The sequence below is a fragment of the Nansenia antarctica genome (assembly GCF_963989245.1).
Source record: "Nansenia antarctica genome assembly, chromosome: 6".
Lineage (NCBI taxonomy): Eukaryota > Metazoa > Chordata > Actinopteri > Argentiniformes > Microstomatidae > Nansenia > Nansenia antarctica.
Genome location: NC_137676.1, coordinates 17028817 through 17043290, shown reverse-complemented (window position 1 = coordinate 17043290; position 14474 = coordinate 17028817). Strand labels below are relative to the sequence as shown.

The window sequence follows — 14474 nt, the reverse complement described above, 5'->3', positions numbered from 1 at the left end:
CACCGCCCCAAACACAGAACCTGTTGACCTTTCTAAATAAGCAACATTATAACGTTGGCCAACACCCTAATGGTAAACTGACAGGGTTATGATTGAATCATCAGCAGCCTCCAGACTTCAGTATGGGCTATTTCTACTCATTAACACTGCCCTGACCCCCCACAAGCCTTCTCAACCCATCACATTATGCAAATGACTGTGAAACTGTCTTCAAAAAGGGAATATGGTGTTTTTTCAGTTTGCTTAGAGATACTGGGGTATGTATTGCCTTTCTTTTATTACTACTTATTCAGGGTGAGTGGTAGCTAATTGTTGAGGTCCCTTGTTATGAGGGAGACTGTGTGTGTGTGTGTGTGTGTGTGTGTGTGTGTGTGTGTGTGTGTGTGTGTGTGTGTGTGTGTGTGTGTGTGTGTGTGTGTGTGTGTGTGTGTGTGTGTGTGTGTGTGTGTGTGTGTGTGTGTGTGTGTGTGTGTGTGTGTGTGTGTGTGTGTGTGTGTGTGTGTGTGTGTGTGTGTGTGTGTGTGTGTGTGTGTGTGTGTGTGTGTGTGTGTGTGTGTGTGTGTGTGTGTGTGTGTGTGTGTGTGTGTGTGTGTGTGTGTGTGTGTGTGTGTGTGTGTGTGTGTGTGTGTGTGTGTGTGTGTGTGTGTGTGTGTGTGTGTGTGTGTGTGTGTGTGTGTGTGTGTGTGTGTGTGTGTGTGTGTGTGTGTGTGTGTGTGTGTGTGTGTGTGTGTGTGTGTGTGTGTGTGTGTGTGTGTGTGTGTGTGTGTGTGTGTGTGTGTGTGTGTGTGTGTGTGTGTGTGTGTGTGTGTGTGTGTGTGTGTGTGTGTGTGTGTGTGTGTGTGTGTGTGTGTGTGTGTGTGTGTGTGTGTGTGTGTGTGTGTGAGAGAGAGAGAGAGAGAGAGAGAGAGAGAGAGAAAAGGAAAAAGGAGAGAGAAAATAATCCCCCTCTCCCAGCCAACTCCAAAAAACAACAAACCCACAGTACAGCTGTAACGTGTTATGTTGCCACGCCCAACAGAGGCCATATACAACTTAGTTTATGAATGCATGGTTGGATGGCAATGAGCTTGGTTTGAGCAAGGACTATACACTAACCGAACACTTTATTAGAAACACCTGTACACCTTCTCATTCATGCAATTATCTAATCAGCCAATTGTGTGGCAGCAGCGCAATGCATAAAATCCCGCAGATACAGGCCAGCAGTTTCAGGTATGAATGAATGAATGGTCTTTATTGTCATTGATATAGTACAGGTACCAAACAACAACATTTGGGAGGGGGGGCTCCCCTGGTGCTAGGGGAAAAAAAGAAAAAAAAATAGAAGGGAAAAGAGCTGGTTTACATAAATAAAGGCTATGTACACTATCCACTATACTATACTATACAAATAAAACACTGTGCTGTACTCGATGCTATGCTATACCTATTCTAACATTTCCTATTCTCTGAACCTTATGTACCCTAGGGTTGTCATATTGCACATAGTGTTATTGCACATTCATTTAAAGTGTCGCAGTTTGCAGGTTTGAAATGTACACAGTTGTTTCAGTATTACACTTGATTTCAATCTAGTACCTGCCATCAATTTGTCTAGATTGTCCAGGGCCTAGAACCTAGGTCTTTGCTGTGTTCAGGGCCTGAATGGCCCTGGGGTAGAAGCTGAGCTTCAGGTAATGTTCACATCAACCATCAGAATGGGAGGGAAGAAAATGTATCTCAGTGATTTTGACATGATTGTTGGTGCCAGTCGGGCTGGTTTGTATTTCTAAAACTGATTATCTCCTGGGATTTTCAGTCTCTAGAGTTTACTCAGAATGGTACAATAAAGAAAAGACATCCAGTTGAGAGTCAGTTCTGTGGATGGAAACACCTTATTGAAGAGAGAGGTCAACGGAGAATGGCCAGACTGCTTCGAGCTGACAGAAAGGCTACGCTACGGCAACTCATATAACCACTCTGTACAATTGTGGTGAGCAAGAAAGCATCTCTGAATGCACAACACGTGGAACCTTGAGGCGGCTGGACTACAACAGAAGGCCACGTCAGGTTCCACTTCTGTCAGCCTGCAGTGGGCACACGCTCACCCAAAAACTGGACAGTTGAAGACTGGAAAAAACCTAGCCTGGTCTGATGAATCTCAATTGCTACTGAGGCACACAGATGGTAGGGTATGAATTTGGCATCAACAGCATGACTTCATGGACCCAACCTGCCTTGTGTCAACAGTCCAAGCTGGTGGAGGTGGTGTAATGGTATGGGGAATATTTTCTTGGCACATTTGGGCCCGTTAATACCAATCAACTATCGCTTGAATGCCACAGCCTATTTGAGCATTTTTGTTGACCAGGTGCATCCATTCATGGCCACAATGTACAAATCTTCTAATGGCTAGTCTACTTCCAGCATGATAATGCACCATTGTCATGAAGCAAAAGTCGTCTCAAACTGGTTTCATGAACATGACAATGAGTTCAGTGTTCTTCAGTGGCCTTCCCAGTCACCGGATCTGACTCCAATAACACCTTTGGGAATTGGGATGTGGTAGAACAGGAGATTCACAGCTTGAAAGTGAACCTGAAAAATCTGCAGAATTGCATGATGCAATCATGTCATCATGGACCTGAATCTCAAAGGAATGTTGACAACATCTTGTGGAATCAATGCCATGAAGAATTGATGCTGTTTTGAGAGTAAAGGGAGGCCCTACCCAGTTATAGTGTTCCTAATAACGTGTTTGGTGAGGGTAAATGGCAACAGTGTGAATCATGAATCCCATTGTTAGATGAACATAAGAGACATAATGCAAATAACTCATAACAAATATAAGACTTGTCTGTGAGAGCTTTTTTTCTGTTTATTTAAAAGAAATCAGGTACAAAAAACAGTGGCGTTTTCACTCTTCTGGAGAAATAAGGCCAAACATGAACAGCAAAATACAGATGAACCAACAGTCTACGGCATTTCTATGCATTTTTCATGTGAAGTACACACGGAGGAGTTAGTTTCTGCAACTTGTCTTAAGAGGCACAAACAGTCTAAAAACCAATTAAATAACATTGGAACATTAAACCCAAACGTATCACTGAGAATCAACTCGTGTCAAACAGGTAGACCCCAAGATAAACCTTTAGTTCCACTGCCATACAGAAACAGACATACGGACTCATAAACCTGCAGCAGTAATGTCACTCTGACATTATGCCAAGAGAGCCTTTTCATAAAATGACTGGATGTGTTCCTGCACTTATCAAACCTCTGACTATTCTGGAAAAAGATCAACTTTTTAAAAGATAAAATGCATGGTTAGAGGATATGAATTTCCATGCTACATATCATGAGTACATTGTTTGTAAGAAAAAATCTCTAAGATCATTACGCGCGGCGCAATGATTTGTCTTAAGATATCCAAGTAAAATAAATGATATTAAAACAAACAAAGAAAACAGGAATATGATTGTTTGAAAATTACTATATATAAACTGTGTAGAATATTGATACATATACTTTTCTCACCAAGAAAGCTGAGACGGTGACTAAAACAATCTCAATGTACAATACCATTTTCAAGCAGTGTTGACATTATGCTCACTTAAGGAAATGGAAATCATTTCAGAAGTGTTATACAACTGTTTGCATCATAACTCCATCAATACACTTTTGGACTTGCTGGTACTCCCCTGGTTTTATATCCTAACCTTTTCAAAAACACCAATGCAGTTTACACTGTGAACCCGCCCCCCCCCATCCCTCATTCAACATTATGTATGTATCAACATAGTAATTAGGTAATTACATGGGTCCTTAATACACTTTTAGTAATAACACCTACTTACTCTTCTTCATTACTGAGCGACTACTAAGGGCATTATCACTGTACGCAATGTACTACTGCATGTAAGTTACTACACCAAAATAGAGCAAACTTAAATGTAAAGCGTGACCAAAAACTAAAAAGGTGACTAAGTTGGGTAATAATGATGGAATGTTCATTACGCTCACGCCTACTCAAGACAAGCTTAAGTCAGGCTTTCGTTCAAGGCCAGCCGTGACACAAGGATGTGAAGTTAAACCCCTTTTTCATTTTAAGAAGAAAACTGAAATATACTTTCCGAAATGAGGAATGTGGAGTAGACATCCTCAGTACTAGTCAACTTAAGAAAAGAAAGTTAGTTCAAACGGGGAAAGGAAATTAAAACAACAGATTTGAATAAATAAAACCATTAATAGCATTACCATGAAGATAGTCAACTCTTTAGATAGGACCTGTCTACAGATGTTTAAGGATTACTGTGTTCAGTGGTGCGTTAGTATTAGCATCCAGTACCACAGAAGAACAATGCAGATCTATCCTATTATACTGCATTCAGACAACAGCCTGGCCAGAGGCTGTGCTGGGTAGATGGATGCCTGTGTATACAAATACTAATGAAAACAGATACAAAAAATATATTGAGTACAACTGTACCAGCAGTGAGTATTTCTAAAACTGTTACTGACAAAAAATAAAATCTGAGAGTAAATAGTACAGAATAATAGGGTTTAGGTTTATAATAGATACCAGCTATTTGAAACATGCATCTTGGTAAGCAGAATACTATCCTTACTACTACCTTTATCTACGAAGTGAACCACAGTTGGTAGGAGACTGTATAAAAGAAAATAATAGAACAAAAAAAATGTTTAAAGTCAGTTAAGAGACAAAAGTGAGTCCAGTTTTGAGTAGCTTGAAGAGAGAGAGAGAGATGGGGGGACATTAGCAGAACCAGAGGGAGACCAGAGCGTTGATTGCATTACTACCATCGCTAACAACACAAACACACTCTTGAACATGTGAGCTCAAATCTAAACAGGCATGCTGCTGGCAGCCGACGGTCTAACACTGTAATAGTGCAAATCAGACCTTGCCGTCCTGTTCAAGTAAAACATGCTCAAGAGCAGGAAGACATGGGAATGGCTAGTCGAAAGGGGGATGGCAGGATTGAGAAACATAAGCGGCAAACAAGACTATGGCTTTTAGTCGGAAAAGGCTTTCTTTGGTTAATGAGGCAGGCAAACGGGGTGTTAAGACAGAACAGTATGCCTTCTGAGAGGCCTACTATTGGCTAATTGATCATTGAGGGAATCTCAGACAGCAAACGTTATTTGATGTGTGCAACACTAGTAAATACAAGTTAGTTCAAGACTGCCCTCCAGACTTGCTGGTCCTAGGGGGCCTAGGCTAGTCAATGAGAAATCTCCTTTTTTCAAATAATAGAATCTGAGCCAATTAATCTTGCTATCTCCTCTGATCTGAGAGAGTGTTTGTCATTTAACAGGCGCTAGAGGAGAACCCTCTAGGTATAGGAGTAGTCTTGGTGTGCACCACATGCAGACTTGCATTGTTCTTTCTTAGCTCGGGGAAGTCATGCTTGGCAGTTAATGCTACGGCGGTCAATCTGCACTCTTATCGGATGACACGGAGGAAGTCGATTGTGGTTCATCATTCAACACTTGAGGGGAAGCCATCTCGGCTCCTTCCACATCAGGAGTTGGCCCTTGGACTCTGCGGGCCTCCCCCCTTGCCCTTGTTGATCTGGTGCCAGGTGGCGCCCAGTGCCTTAGCAAAGTGGTCGTCCACTGAGCCTGTGATGGACACGGAGTTGGAGACGGGCTCTGGCTCCGGCTCCTTGTAGTTCTTCCCCAGGCTGCGGCGGAAGTGCTCCTCGATCACAGGGTCACAGGCTGTGTTCGCTGGGATGGAAAAGAAGAGGAGGGGATCACTATTATTTTTAAAAAAATAAGGTTTTTAGGGCATTTCTGCTTTATTGGGATAGAGACCGTAAAGATTGACAGAAAGGATGGGTGAGAGAGGGGGGGGGGGTGACATGCAGGATATGTCGATGGCCGGAATCGAACTAGAGACCTTGCGATGACATGGCGTGCGCCTAAGTGTGCTACGCCACTTACGCGCCATGAGTTCACCATTTCAGGAATAAAGATGCATTAGCAGTGCAAAAAGAAATCGGTACAGTTGAGTCTCAACATAATTTTTCACCCGTTTTTAAAAAATCAATACTGTATTATATAAATAGATATAAGACTACCAAGGTGGTACACAGTACGCAATAGGTCGAATTTCACAATGAGTATCACAATGTATTGCCATAGGTATTGTATCGTAGCGCATCGTGCCTCATGTATCGTGATACGCATCGTACCTTAAAACCCAGATTTCCTGTGAATATCACTTAATACGTTGTGGTAGTAAATTCAATAGTAACCTAAGGTTAATATGACTTACCATTGGCCTTCCTTTGATCGATGGGTGGACTGGGTGAGCAGCCGTTCATGTGGCATTGAGAGAGGTTGCAATTGCGATTGCTTGCAGGAGCACAGGTGATCACAGAGGGACGATTCTAAAAGATAAACATAAACAAATAATCAATCGAAAAACTTGTCACTCCCAATATCAGTTATCACATTCCATTCCGTACTCAGTATATCACTTTATTTAGGCCTAAATAGTTCCCCACGGGATGGTTTATACAGTAGATGTTGTATGAACAAGCCCCTACCACAACTATGAAAGTGTCATCCGTCTGCTGATCTGGGACTATAGATAAATAAAAAAAACGAGGCCAACATTTGTTAACTGGCAGAATTACCTGCTGTCGCTGCATATGGACGGGCATGGTAGGCCTCTCGGTGGTACCGCACAACCCGGACTGAGAGTCTGGGCTGCTTTTGGTCAGAGCCAGGGGCTGGTCCGCGGCATAGGCGGAGATGGAGGAGGTGTACATGTGGTTTCCATGGAGACCGTTGGAGGTGGAAGTGATGCGATCCACGGGGCTGTGACTGAGGCTCCAGAGGTCGTTGCGGTTGTCCCCGCCAGCCGGCCGTCCCCTTGTTAGTAGAGAGGACAAGTGGCAGATTATCCCTGAGGCCTGACACACAGACCACCAACTGCTCTGTCTATTCATAGGCCACTTAAATCAGCCGCCTTTGATGTCAGGAGATTGGGCGTGCAGAGGGTCTCCTAATGAGGGTGCAGGGATTCAGTGCATGAATTTTTCAAAGAGCAGCGGTACTGGTGTTTACTTATGAGGCGGTCTCTTTAGCACATACAACCACACTCCCCTGTCTGTAATTATTCTAGACCACCAATATGTTGTTGTTTTTTGGACAGTGACATACGTAATTGTGACAGCAAATGTTTGGGTAACATTTTAAAAGAACTGTGGAAAATAATAATTAAAATATAATATATCCCATTTAGCTGATGCTTTTATCCAAAGCGACTTACATTGCAGTGAGTGTAGTACATTTTCAGTACATAATATGGTCCGGGAATCAAACCCACAACCTAAGCGTCGTTACTGCAATTCATCAGAGCAGTCATACGTCACCTCCCTGTCATCAGAAGGACCACGCCCCCTTTTGGGGGAAACCGAGCGCTGAAACCTGCTGGTGCCTTATTGGAAAAGCTAGTGTCACCATGCCTAAAAGCTGCTGCGTCATATTTTGCATGACAAATATTTTAACAAGTCCCAATTTACAATTTTCTTTACTTCCCCAAAGAGCGAAGGGCAGTAAAAGAAGAGATATGTGGCTTCAGGCCATCCGCAGAGAGGATGCAAATGGTAAACAGTAGGGATGTCCCGATCCGATACTGATATCGGATATCGCCCCGATATTGGACCTGAATGCTGGATCGCGGATCGCACCAGAAAAAAAAAGGCTCCGATCCGATCCTACTGTCATGCGCAGTCAAACTTATGTGTATAAGCGATGAGGGAATGAAAACAGTGAACAGAAACGCGTGTCGCAGAAATGCTTCACGCGAGTCCTATATGCGCTTAAAATGCGCATAGCGCTGTGTGCTTCCGGTTTCATTACAAAGAGGTTAACCCTATATGTGCCTGACGTCTAACAACATTCAAATGACTCTAACTTCATATTTTTTCGGATTTCAATGTATGACACATCATTTGAAAGCTTATGATCCGTAGTTCCAATCCACAACACGTCGCATTTGTTGCTTTAATAAAGGCTGGCAGTCTTTAATTTAACTGTTGTTGGTGTGGACTATATACTGGGGAGGTATTTGTTATTATTCAGGGGTCAAAACATGTATACAAATATCGGATCGGTATCGGTATCGCAGATACCCGAAGCCCAGGTATCGGTATCGGTAGTGAAAAAGTGGGATCGGGACATCCCTAGTAAACAGTGGGACCCTTCCAGTCAAGTCCTTACAGACTTGCCGTGTAAATCCCTAGATGAGTTACATTTGTTTTCTTAAGATAGGATAACGAATAAATCTGTTCAATGAGCAAAGATGATGCATTTGCCAATGTGATGAACTTTTAATCAGTACATAGCCTGCATTGTGTTTGTGTACGGTATATATATAAAGAGGATATAGCTAGCCAGCTACGATTTACCATCAAAATAATGAACAGCAAGCTATAGCTAAAATTAGGGCCGGTGGAGGAGCTAGTTTTTTTCTATATAACAACGCCGATTGTTGACAGGCCATCGGATTTGGGCTCCTAAAAGCTAAAAAGCAATACTGTTTACTTATTTTATGCTATTTTATGCCCCTTTGCCCCCCCTTGAGGCCCTGTTTAAAAGTAGGGCTTTGGGGAGGGCCAGGAAGATCATGGCTGACCCCGCACACCCAGGACACGGTCTCTTCGCCCCGCTCCCCTCAGGCAGGAGGGTGCGGTCCCTAAAAACTGTGAAGGCCCGACATGCACACAGCTTTTTCCCCACAGCCATCCGGCTCCTAAATGCTGCTGGCCCCCCCGACCTGACCCCTATCTATCTACCCACCCTCCACCCCCACCCAGAGAGCTTTGGACTGTCTGGATATGAACACTTGAACACTTGATCTCTGCACTTTATATTTATATTAATTATGACTCTTGCACTATGATGTTGGTTTGCACTGTCTTGTCCTGTCTTGCACCTGTCCTGCTGTAAACCGTGCTCCACTGTCCCAAACCAAATTCCTAACATGTTTACATGTCATGGCAATAAAGTCTTCTGATTCTGATTCTGATTCTATTAAATTAGCAAAGAGCTGAAATTTGTATTTACCGCCAGTCAAACGAAAGGGACTGTTTCCCCCCAAAAGGGGCAGGTGCATGACGTGAGGGCAAAAAACCTGGATGTGTTGCTCTGATGATTGCCCTACCAACTGAGCCACAGACGACCATTCAACAAATGTGAACAAGCATCAAACAAGACCGCCATTGATCGTTTCAATGGTCCATCTTCACTTCAAGAGACACACTAACTTACAGTTGAGCAGCAAACAGTCGGCTCATTTTGGTCATGTGGTCATTGTCACAGTCAATGCGCTCTTCCACTTGTCCATCGGCATACTTCCTTTTGCTAGGGCAGGCGGGGGGCGGCCCAGTCCTCATGCCGGTCATTGCAGTGGGCAGGGACGGCATCCTGGACTCGCCTGTGGGAAGAGGTTCAGCTGTAGAAAAGCAATGCATGTTGGTATCCCGCATGCAAACCATGATGGTGTATAACAGAGTACTAGGTGATGGAATAAGCTGTTTAACTACACAGAACCACCCTCCTCCAAGCGATCTAGCAGGGAAATTGTCAGTCTGAGAGGAGGGTGAACGAGTGAACACTGAAGGAAGAATAGATCTCACTACTTCCTGAAAGGCAACTGGTATGAACATATCCTGTCTCACTCTATTGGTTTAATTGATTAATCAGCTGTGCACTGTGTGTTCCAACGGTTTACCGCACAGCTGATTAATCAATTAAACCAATAGATGAGACAGGATATGTTCATGCAAGGTGCCTTTCAGGAAGTAGTGGAGATCGTGCACCTAGCCTATTGGATCAATCCCTCTGGAACTGCTTCCTCAAACTATGTCAGGCTTTTTTTTTTTTTTTTTTTTACAAATGTGATCCAATATTGAGATGAGGAATATGATGTTCATCTATAACATTCATTCAGTACTGACTCATACAGCCAGATACACATTCATAGACATGCTGTGGGACAAGGACTTCCTTGACATTAGTCAGACCTCACAATGCATTACATTAGACCACTTTTTAGGTCTGAAAACAAACTTGCATTCGAGTGTCAACTGTCCCTTTACTGACACTGTTGTCATTTACAATGCCACTTAGTTATCTAAGCTTCTACTGCCTTACGTTCAAATATCCATTACTATCATGTGTACGCCAACTTCACTTGTTGTGGTGGGTGTTGACGTGTGGGAAATCGAGGCATAGTCCGCTAACTAGCTTAGCTAGCAAGCTAACGTACTGGCTAGCCAAATTCAATTGTCAGATTATTAGAAAATGATGTATTTTCCATTCGCTATCCCCCTTACCTTCGTAGTGTAGTCTCCCGATGTTGTTGTTCATTTTGTCCAGGAACTGAGGGTTCACCAGGTCCATTCTCGTGAAAAGCATCTACGCTTACTGACTACTTGCTAACATGAAAGTTAGCAAAATACCAGCCAGTTAGCGAGCGTCCGTCCTAAGAAAACACAAAATATATAATCAGTCAACTAACTCGATAGCTATCTATCATTTGCGTGTTAATTATAGCTAACGCTGACTCTTATTTCAGCTAGATGGATAATATAGCCAGTTTATCTGACTGTCTAAACTCGAGGGAAGAGGGTCCACTCCGCTTGTAAACATTGGATAGCTTAGCAGTACTCGCTAGCACATTGGCTAATCAGCTAAGTCGCCAACTTTTTCGAAGTTACTCGCGAGGTAAAACACTCAGAGAACAACTTACACAAGCTCGACTTCGGGGTTCCGGATCGTTAAAGAGTCAAAACCAAACTGAAGATCGACTTAAAAAAAATAATCAGTTCGTTAGGTCCATTTGTTAATCAAATGGTTCGCAAACACACAGTCTTCACCCTTCAAACAAAAGGGTCGTTGCGCCACATCTCTCTGGTGGATCAGAGCCCTGGCTAGGCTAGCTGCTGCTGCTATGCTACCGTGCCAGAGCTAGCCGAACTAGCTAACCAGTGACAGTGTGTGACTCGTCGACGTCAGCACGGTTGCCAGGTGGGATTGACCATTTACAGCCTAAATAAAAACGGGTTAGGGTAAAAACCGATAAATCCACCAAAAACCAGCTCAGAACCTGTATTGTCAGGAAAACCGCTGATTACTATTGGGCAAGGTGCCCATCTCCTGCCCCTAAACATAGGTATGTCTGTTCTGTTGCCAATGATGTTTGTAAAATAATAATAAAACACCCTTACCCTGCACATTGTATGTAGTTACTAGGGTGTGTATTTTAACTTAATGCAATTAACTTTCAGGCACTGACATTTTGATAACCGCCTTTAATGTTATTTATCCAGCCTTAACAGCCCACATGCTTTTTTTTCGGCCCAGTGTGATCAAAAGTAGCCCATTCGGCGGTAACCCGCCCTATCTGGCAACCCTGCGGGCGCCACCACTGCACCAAGAAGGAAGGGGCCCAGATGGAGATGTTCCAAAAGTTAGAAAAATAAAATAAAGCAACATCGGCGTGATTTCCCATTTTATTAAGACTAGACATAAATAGGCTACATATAATATATTAGCATATTGTCAGTCATGCGTTGATGCGTTGATGCGTTTATTTAGATTCTGATTTCAATCAAGCAAATGATTGTAGGCCACACCTTCAACTATCCAGGCTACTGTTTAGGCCAGTAGCCAGCCACCCAGACTGGCCCCCCTCCCAGAAACCACGAAAAGTGATGACATTTAAAATGTTACTTTTTGTGTTGCAAAGCAAACGAGCCGATTCAACATCCATACACACACAGACCATCTATCAACTTTGGATTGTCCGAGGGAATGCTTGACTTGACAGACCCTAGTGAATCATATCAATATCGATATGGAAAGGATATTGAAGTTAAGAGACGAGTAGAATGCGCAAAATATAGTAGCCTACAATTCATGTTCACAGTCTTGTCGTTGTACCCTTGCCCTTTTAAGGAAAAATCCACAAAATCCTTGTGTGGTTTCCTGCAAGGTTGATATGTCATTAATAACACCAGGGAAGTATCTTTTTTATTTTAATCATTGATCAATCATCATTGGTACAAAGCCTCGATAGAACATCTCCTGTATCAATTATTATTTCTGATAACAGCGCCTCATAGGCTACTGGGGGAGACTTCGGCTCTATCGCCACACACACTCAGCCAACTCTCCCATTAACCTACCCAAATTACATAACATGACAGCTGAATTTATGATCCTTTACCCATCTGGCATGAACGTCTAACTCAAATTATGCCGAAACTGATACAATGATTCATCCACAAACAAAAACAAAATAGTACAACAAGTCTCTTCAAGTTGGCCTGTTGCAGTTTGGGTGCGCAGTTGGTTCAGTTTGCAGAAGAAGTCACATCTCACATTTTCCAAGGGGTCATTTATAAATGTCTCTTTCTTTGGTACATCTTCAATAGGCTACACTTATACACTTATCACAACACTACCTACCAGAGTGTAGCAGATTTCTAACTCCAGTTTCCATGGAGATATATATTCTATTCTGCCATGACTTACAATGTAACCGTGCAGCGGATAGTGCTTTGGAGCAGCATGACATTTAATAACATTGCCTGAGGAACAGATAGAACACCTTTTGGGTCAAAGAGTGAGGGAATGATTAATGCCCTGTCTGAGTATTAGTAATAAAACATATAGTATATATAGTATGGTAGTAAAGATATAGTTAAACATAGCGTTACTTAAACGGTTGCTGTATATTGCGTAGCTGATATTCAAGGCTGCAAGATCCTCAAGGCTGCAAGATCCTCAAGGCTGCAAGATCCTCAGTGTAGATACCGTAATTTGACTTATTCATTTTGTGGCTTTAAAATATTGAAGATAGATCTGGGAGAGAATGTTAATCGAATATGAAAAGGAAAGAAAATATGCACAGCTTACAGTAGCATGAGAGAGAGTTACCCCTGGTTCACACCGAAAAGCTCTACCTCGGCAGCGTGTGTGCGTGACTACATTGGGCTCTGGCGGAACTGTTGCAGCTCTCACGCTTGCGGCTTGCGAATTTGCGGAACCTAGGATGGTAGTGGAAGGTAGGGCAATACCGCTACCTGATTGGTTGGCGAAGCACTCGTGAAGGGGGCTCTTCATGAGTGCTTCGCCAACCAATCAGGTAGCGGTATTACCCTACCTTCCCTGCTTCGCCAACCAATCAGGTAGCGGTAGTGCCCTACCTTCCCCTACCATCCTAGGTTCCGCAAATTCGCTTGCGGCTTCCATACTGGCAGCGTTTCTGCCGCGTCTCTAAACTGCTGAGCTGGCTGCTACTACCAGCCCAATCTTTGTAGGCCTACATTGAATTTGCCTTTGATAATGGGCATCAATAATATAATGTTTCATTTCACTTCGTTATACATTGTTCTGGGTTCAGTTTCTGCTGTCATCCATCCTTAAATGAGGGATTGGATTTTTCTTTTCTTTTTTAAAAATAGGTGATGCTGTATGGCTGTTAACCCGTTAACATGGGCGTCGAAATGAAACGCACACATGCTGCTGATGTTGAGGCTTGCAGTGTATTTTTAAGGGTAAGGTATTTAACATTAACTGGCTGTTAAAACAAAAAACAAGCACCCAGTTTTTATGCATACATATCCATTTCACTTTCTAGCTATGTTTTCAGATTTTTTATTTTTATTTCATTAGGGTTGAGTCCCTTTTCAGCCTCTTGTCTACATCATATTGATGTAGTGCGATATTTCAAACTGGCCCCTAGTGTTAAGGTGCGCTATGAAGGTCTATGCTGGTATTTCTCACTCATGAGTATAGGCTTGATCCTGTCTCTTATAACATACAAAAATGAACATATTATATTATTACAACTACTTGTAAACTACTTGACTACTTACTACTGTACTGTATTATATTGCATTTCATCATTCGTTGTACATTGCACAGCTTTTTTGCACTGTAGTACCAGCAACTTATTACTTTATTGCTGTAGTATTACTTATTTTACTTATTTATCTTGTATCTTGTTGTTGCAATGCCAATGTTGAGGAACCAAAGCCAAATTATTTTACTCTTGTGTTGTGTACTTTATATTGAGATATAATAAAAGCGATTCTGATTCTGACTCTGATTCTGAGAAAGGTATAATCTATTGAATACACTACACAGATTGTGGCCCTATTAGAAAATTCAATTAAAGCCATAGCAATTAGAAAATGCATTATAGGTTATGTCTTTGTGATAAGTAGCCTAGCGGGAAATCAGAAATTAGAGTAAATGGTAATAAGGTGATGTCATTCATCTGTATGCTGTAGGATCCCTAGGGTGTGTTATGCTATCATCTACACACCCACATGGTATAACAGTGTGTGACTGTGTTGGTAGTGTGCAAAAGTATAGAATAGTATAGGTCAATGTTTACCAAATCAATGTTGTAAATCCTCTCATCAGTTAGAATGACTGCAGGG

At 42.4% G+C, this 14474-nt stretch overlaps 1 protein-coding gene across 1 annotated transcript; it reads right to left on the bottom strand.

Annotated features, from left to right (window-relative positions):
• Window positions 1-5524: 5524 nt before the first annotated feature.
• On the bottom strand, window positions 5525-10486 carry LOC308159871 (transcription cofactor vestigial-like protein 4; the record flags this gene model as incomplete). The annotated part of the gene is made up of 5 exons (XM_080533694.1): window positions 10356-10486; window positions 9289-9472; window positions 6648-6885; window positions 6284-6398; window positions 5525-5733 (listed from the first exon to the last, which is right to left on the bottom strand). The coding sequence occupies exons 1-5, from the start codon at window positions 10435-10437 to the stop codon at window positions 5525-5527; spliced, it is 828 nt and encodes a 275-aa protein (XP_080389820.1). The 5' UTR covers window positions 10438-10486.
• Between the last annotated feature and the right edge of the window lie 3988 nt (window positions 10487-14474).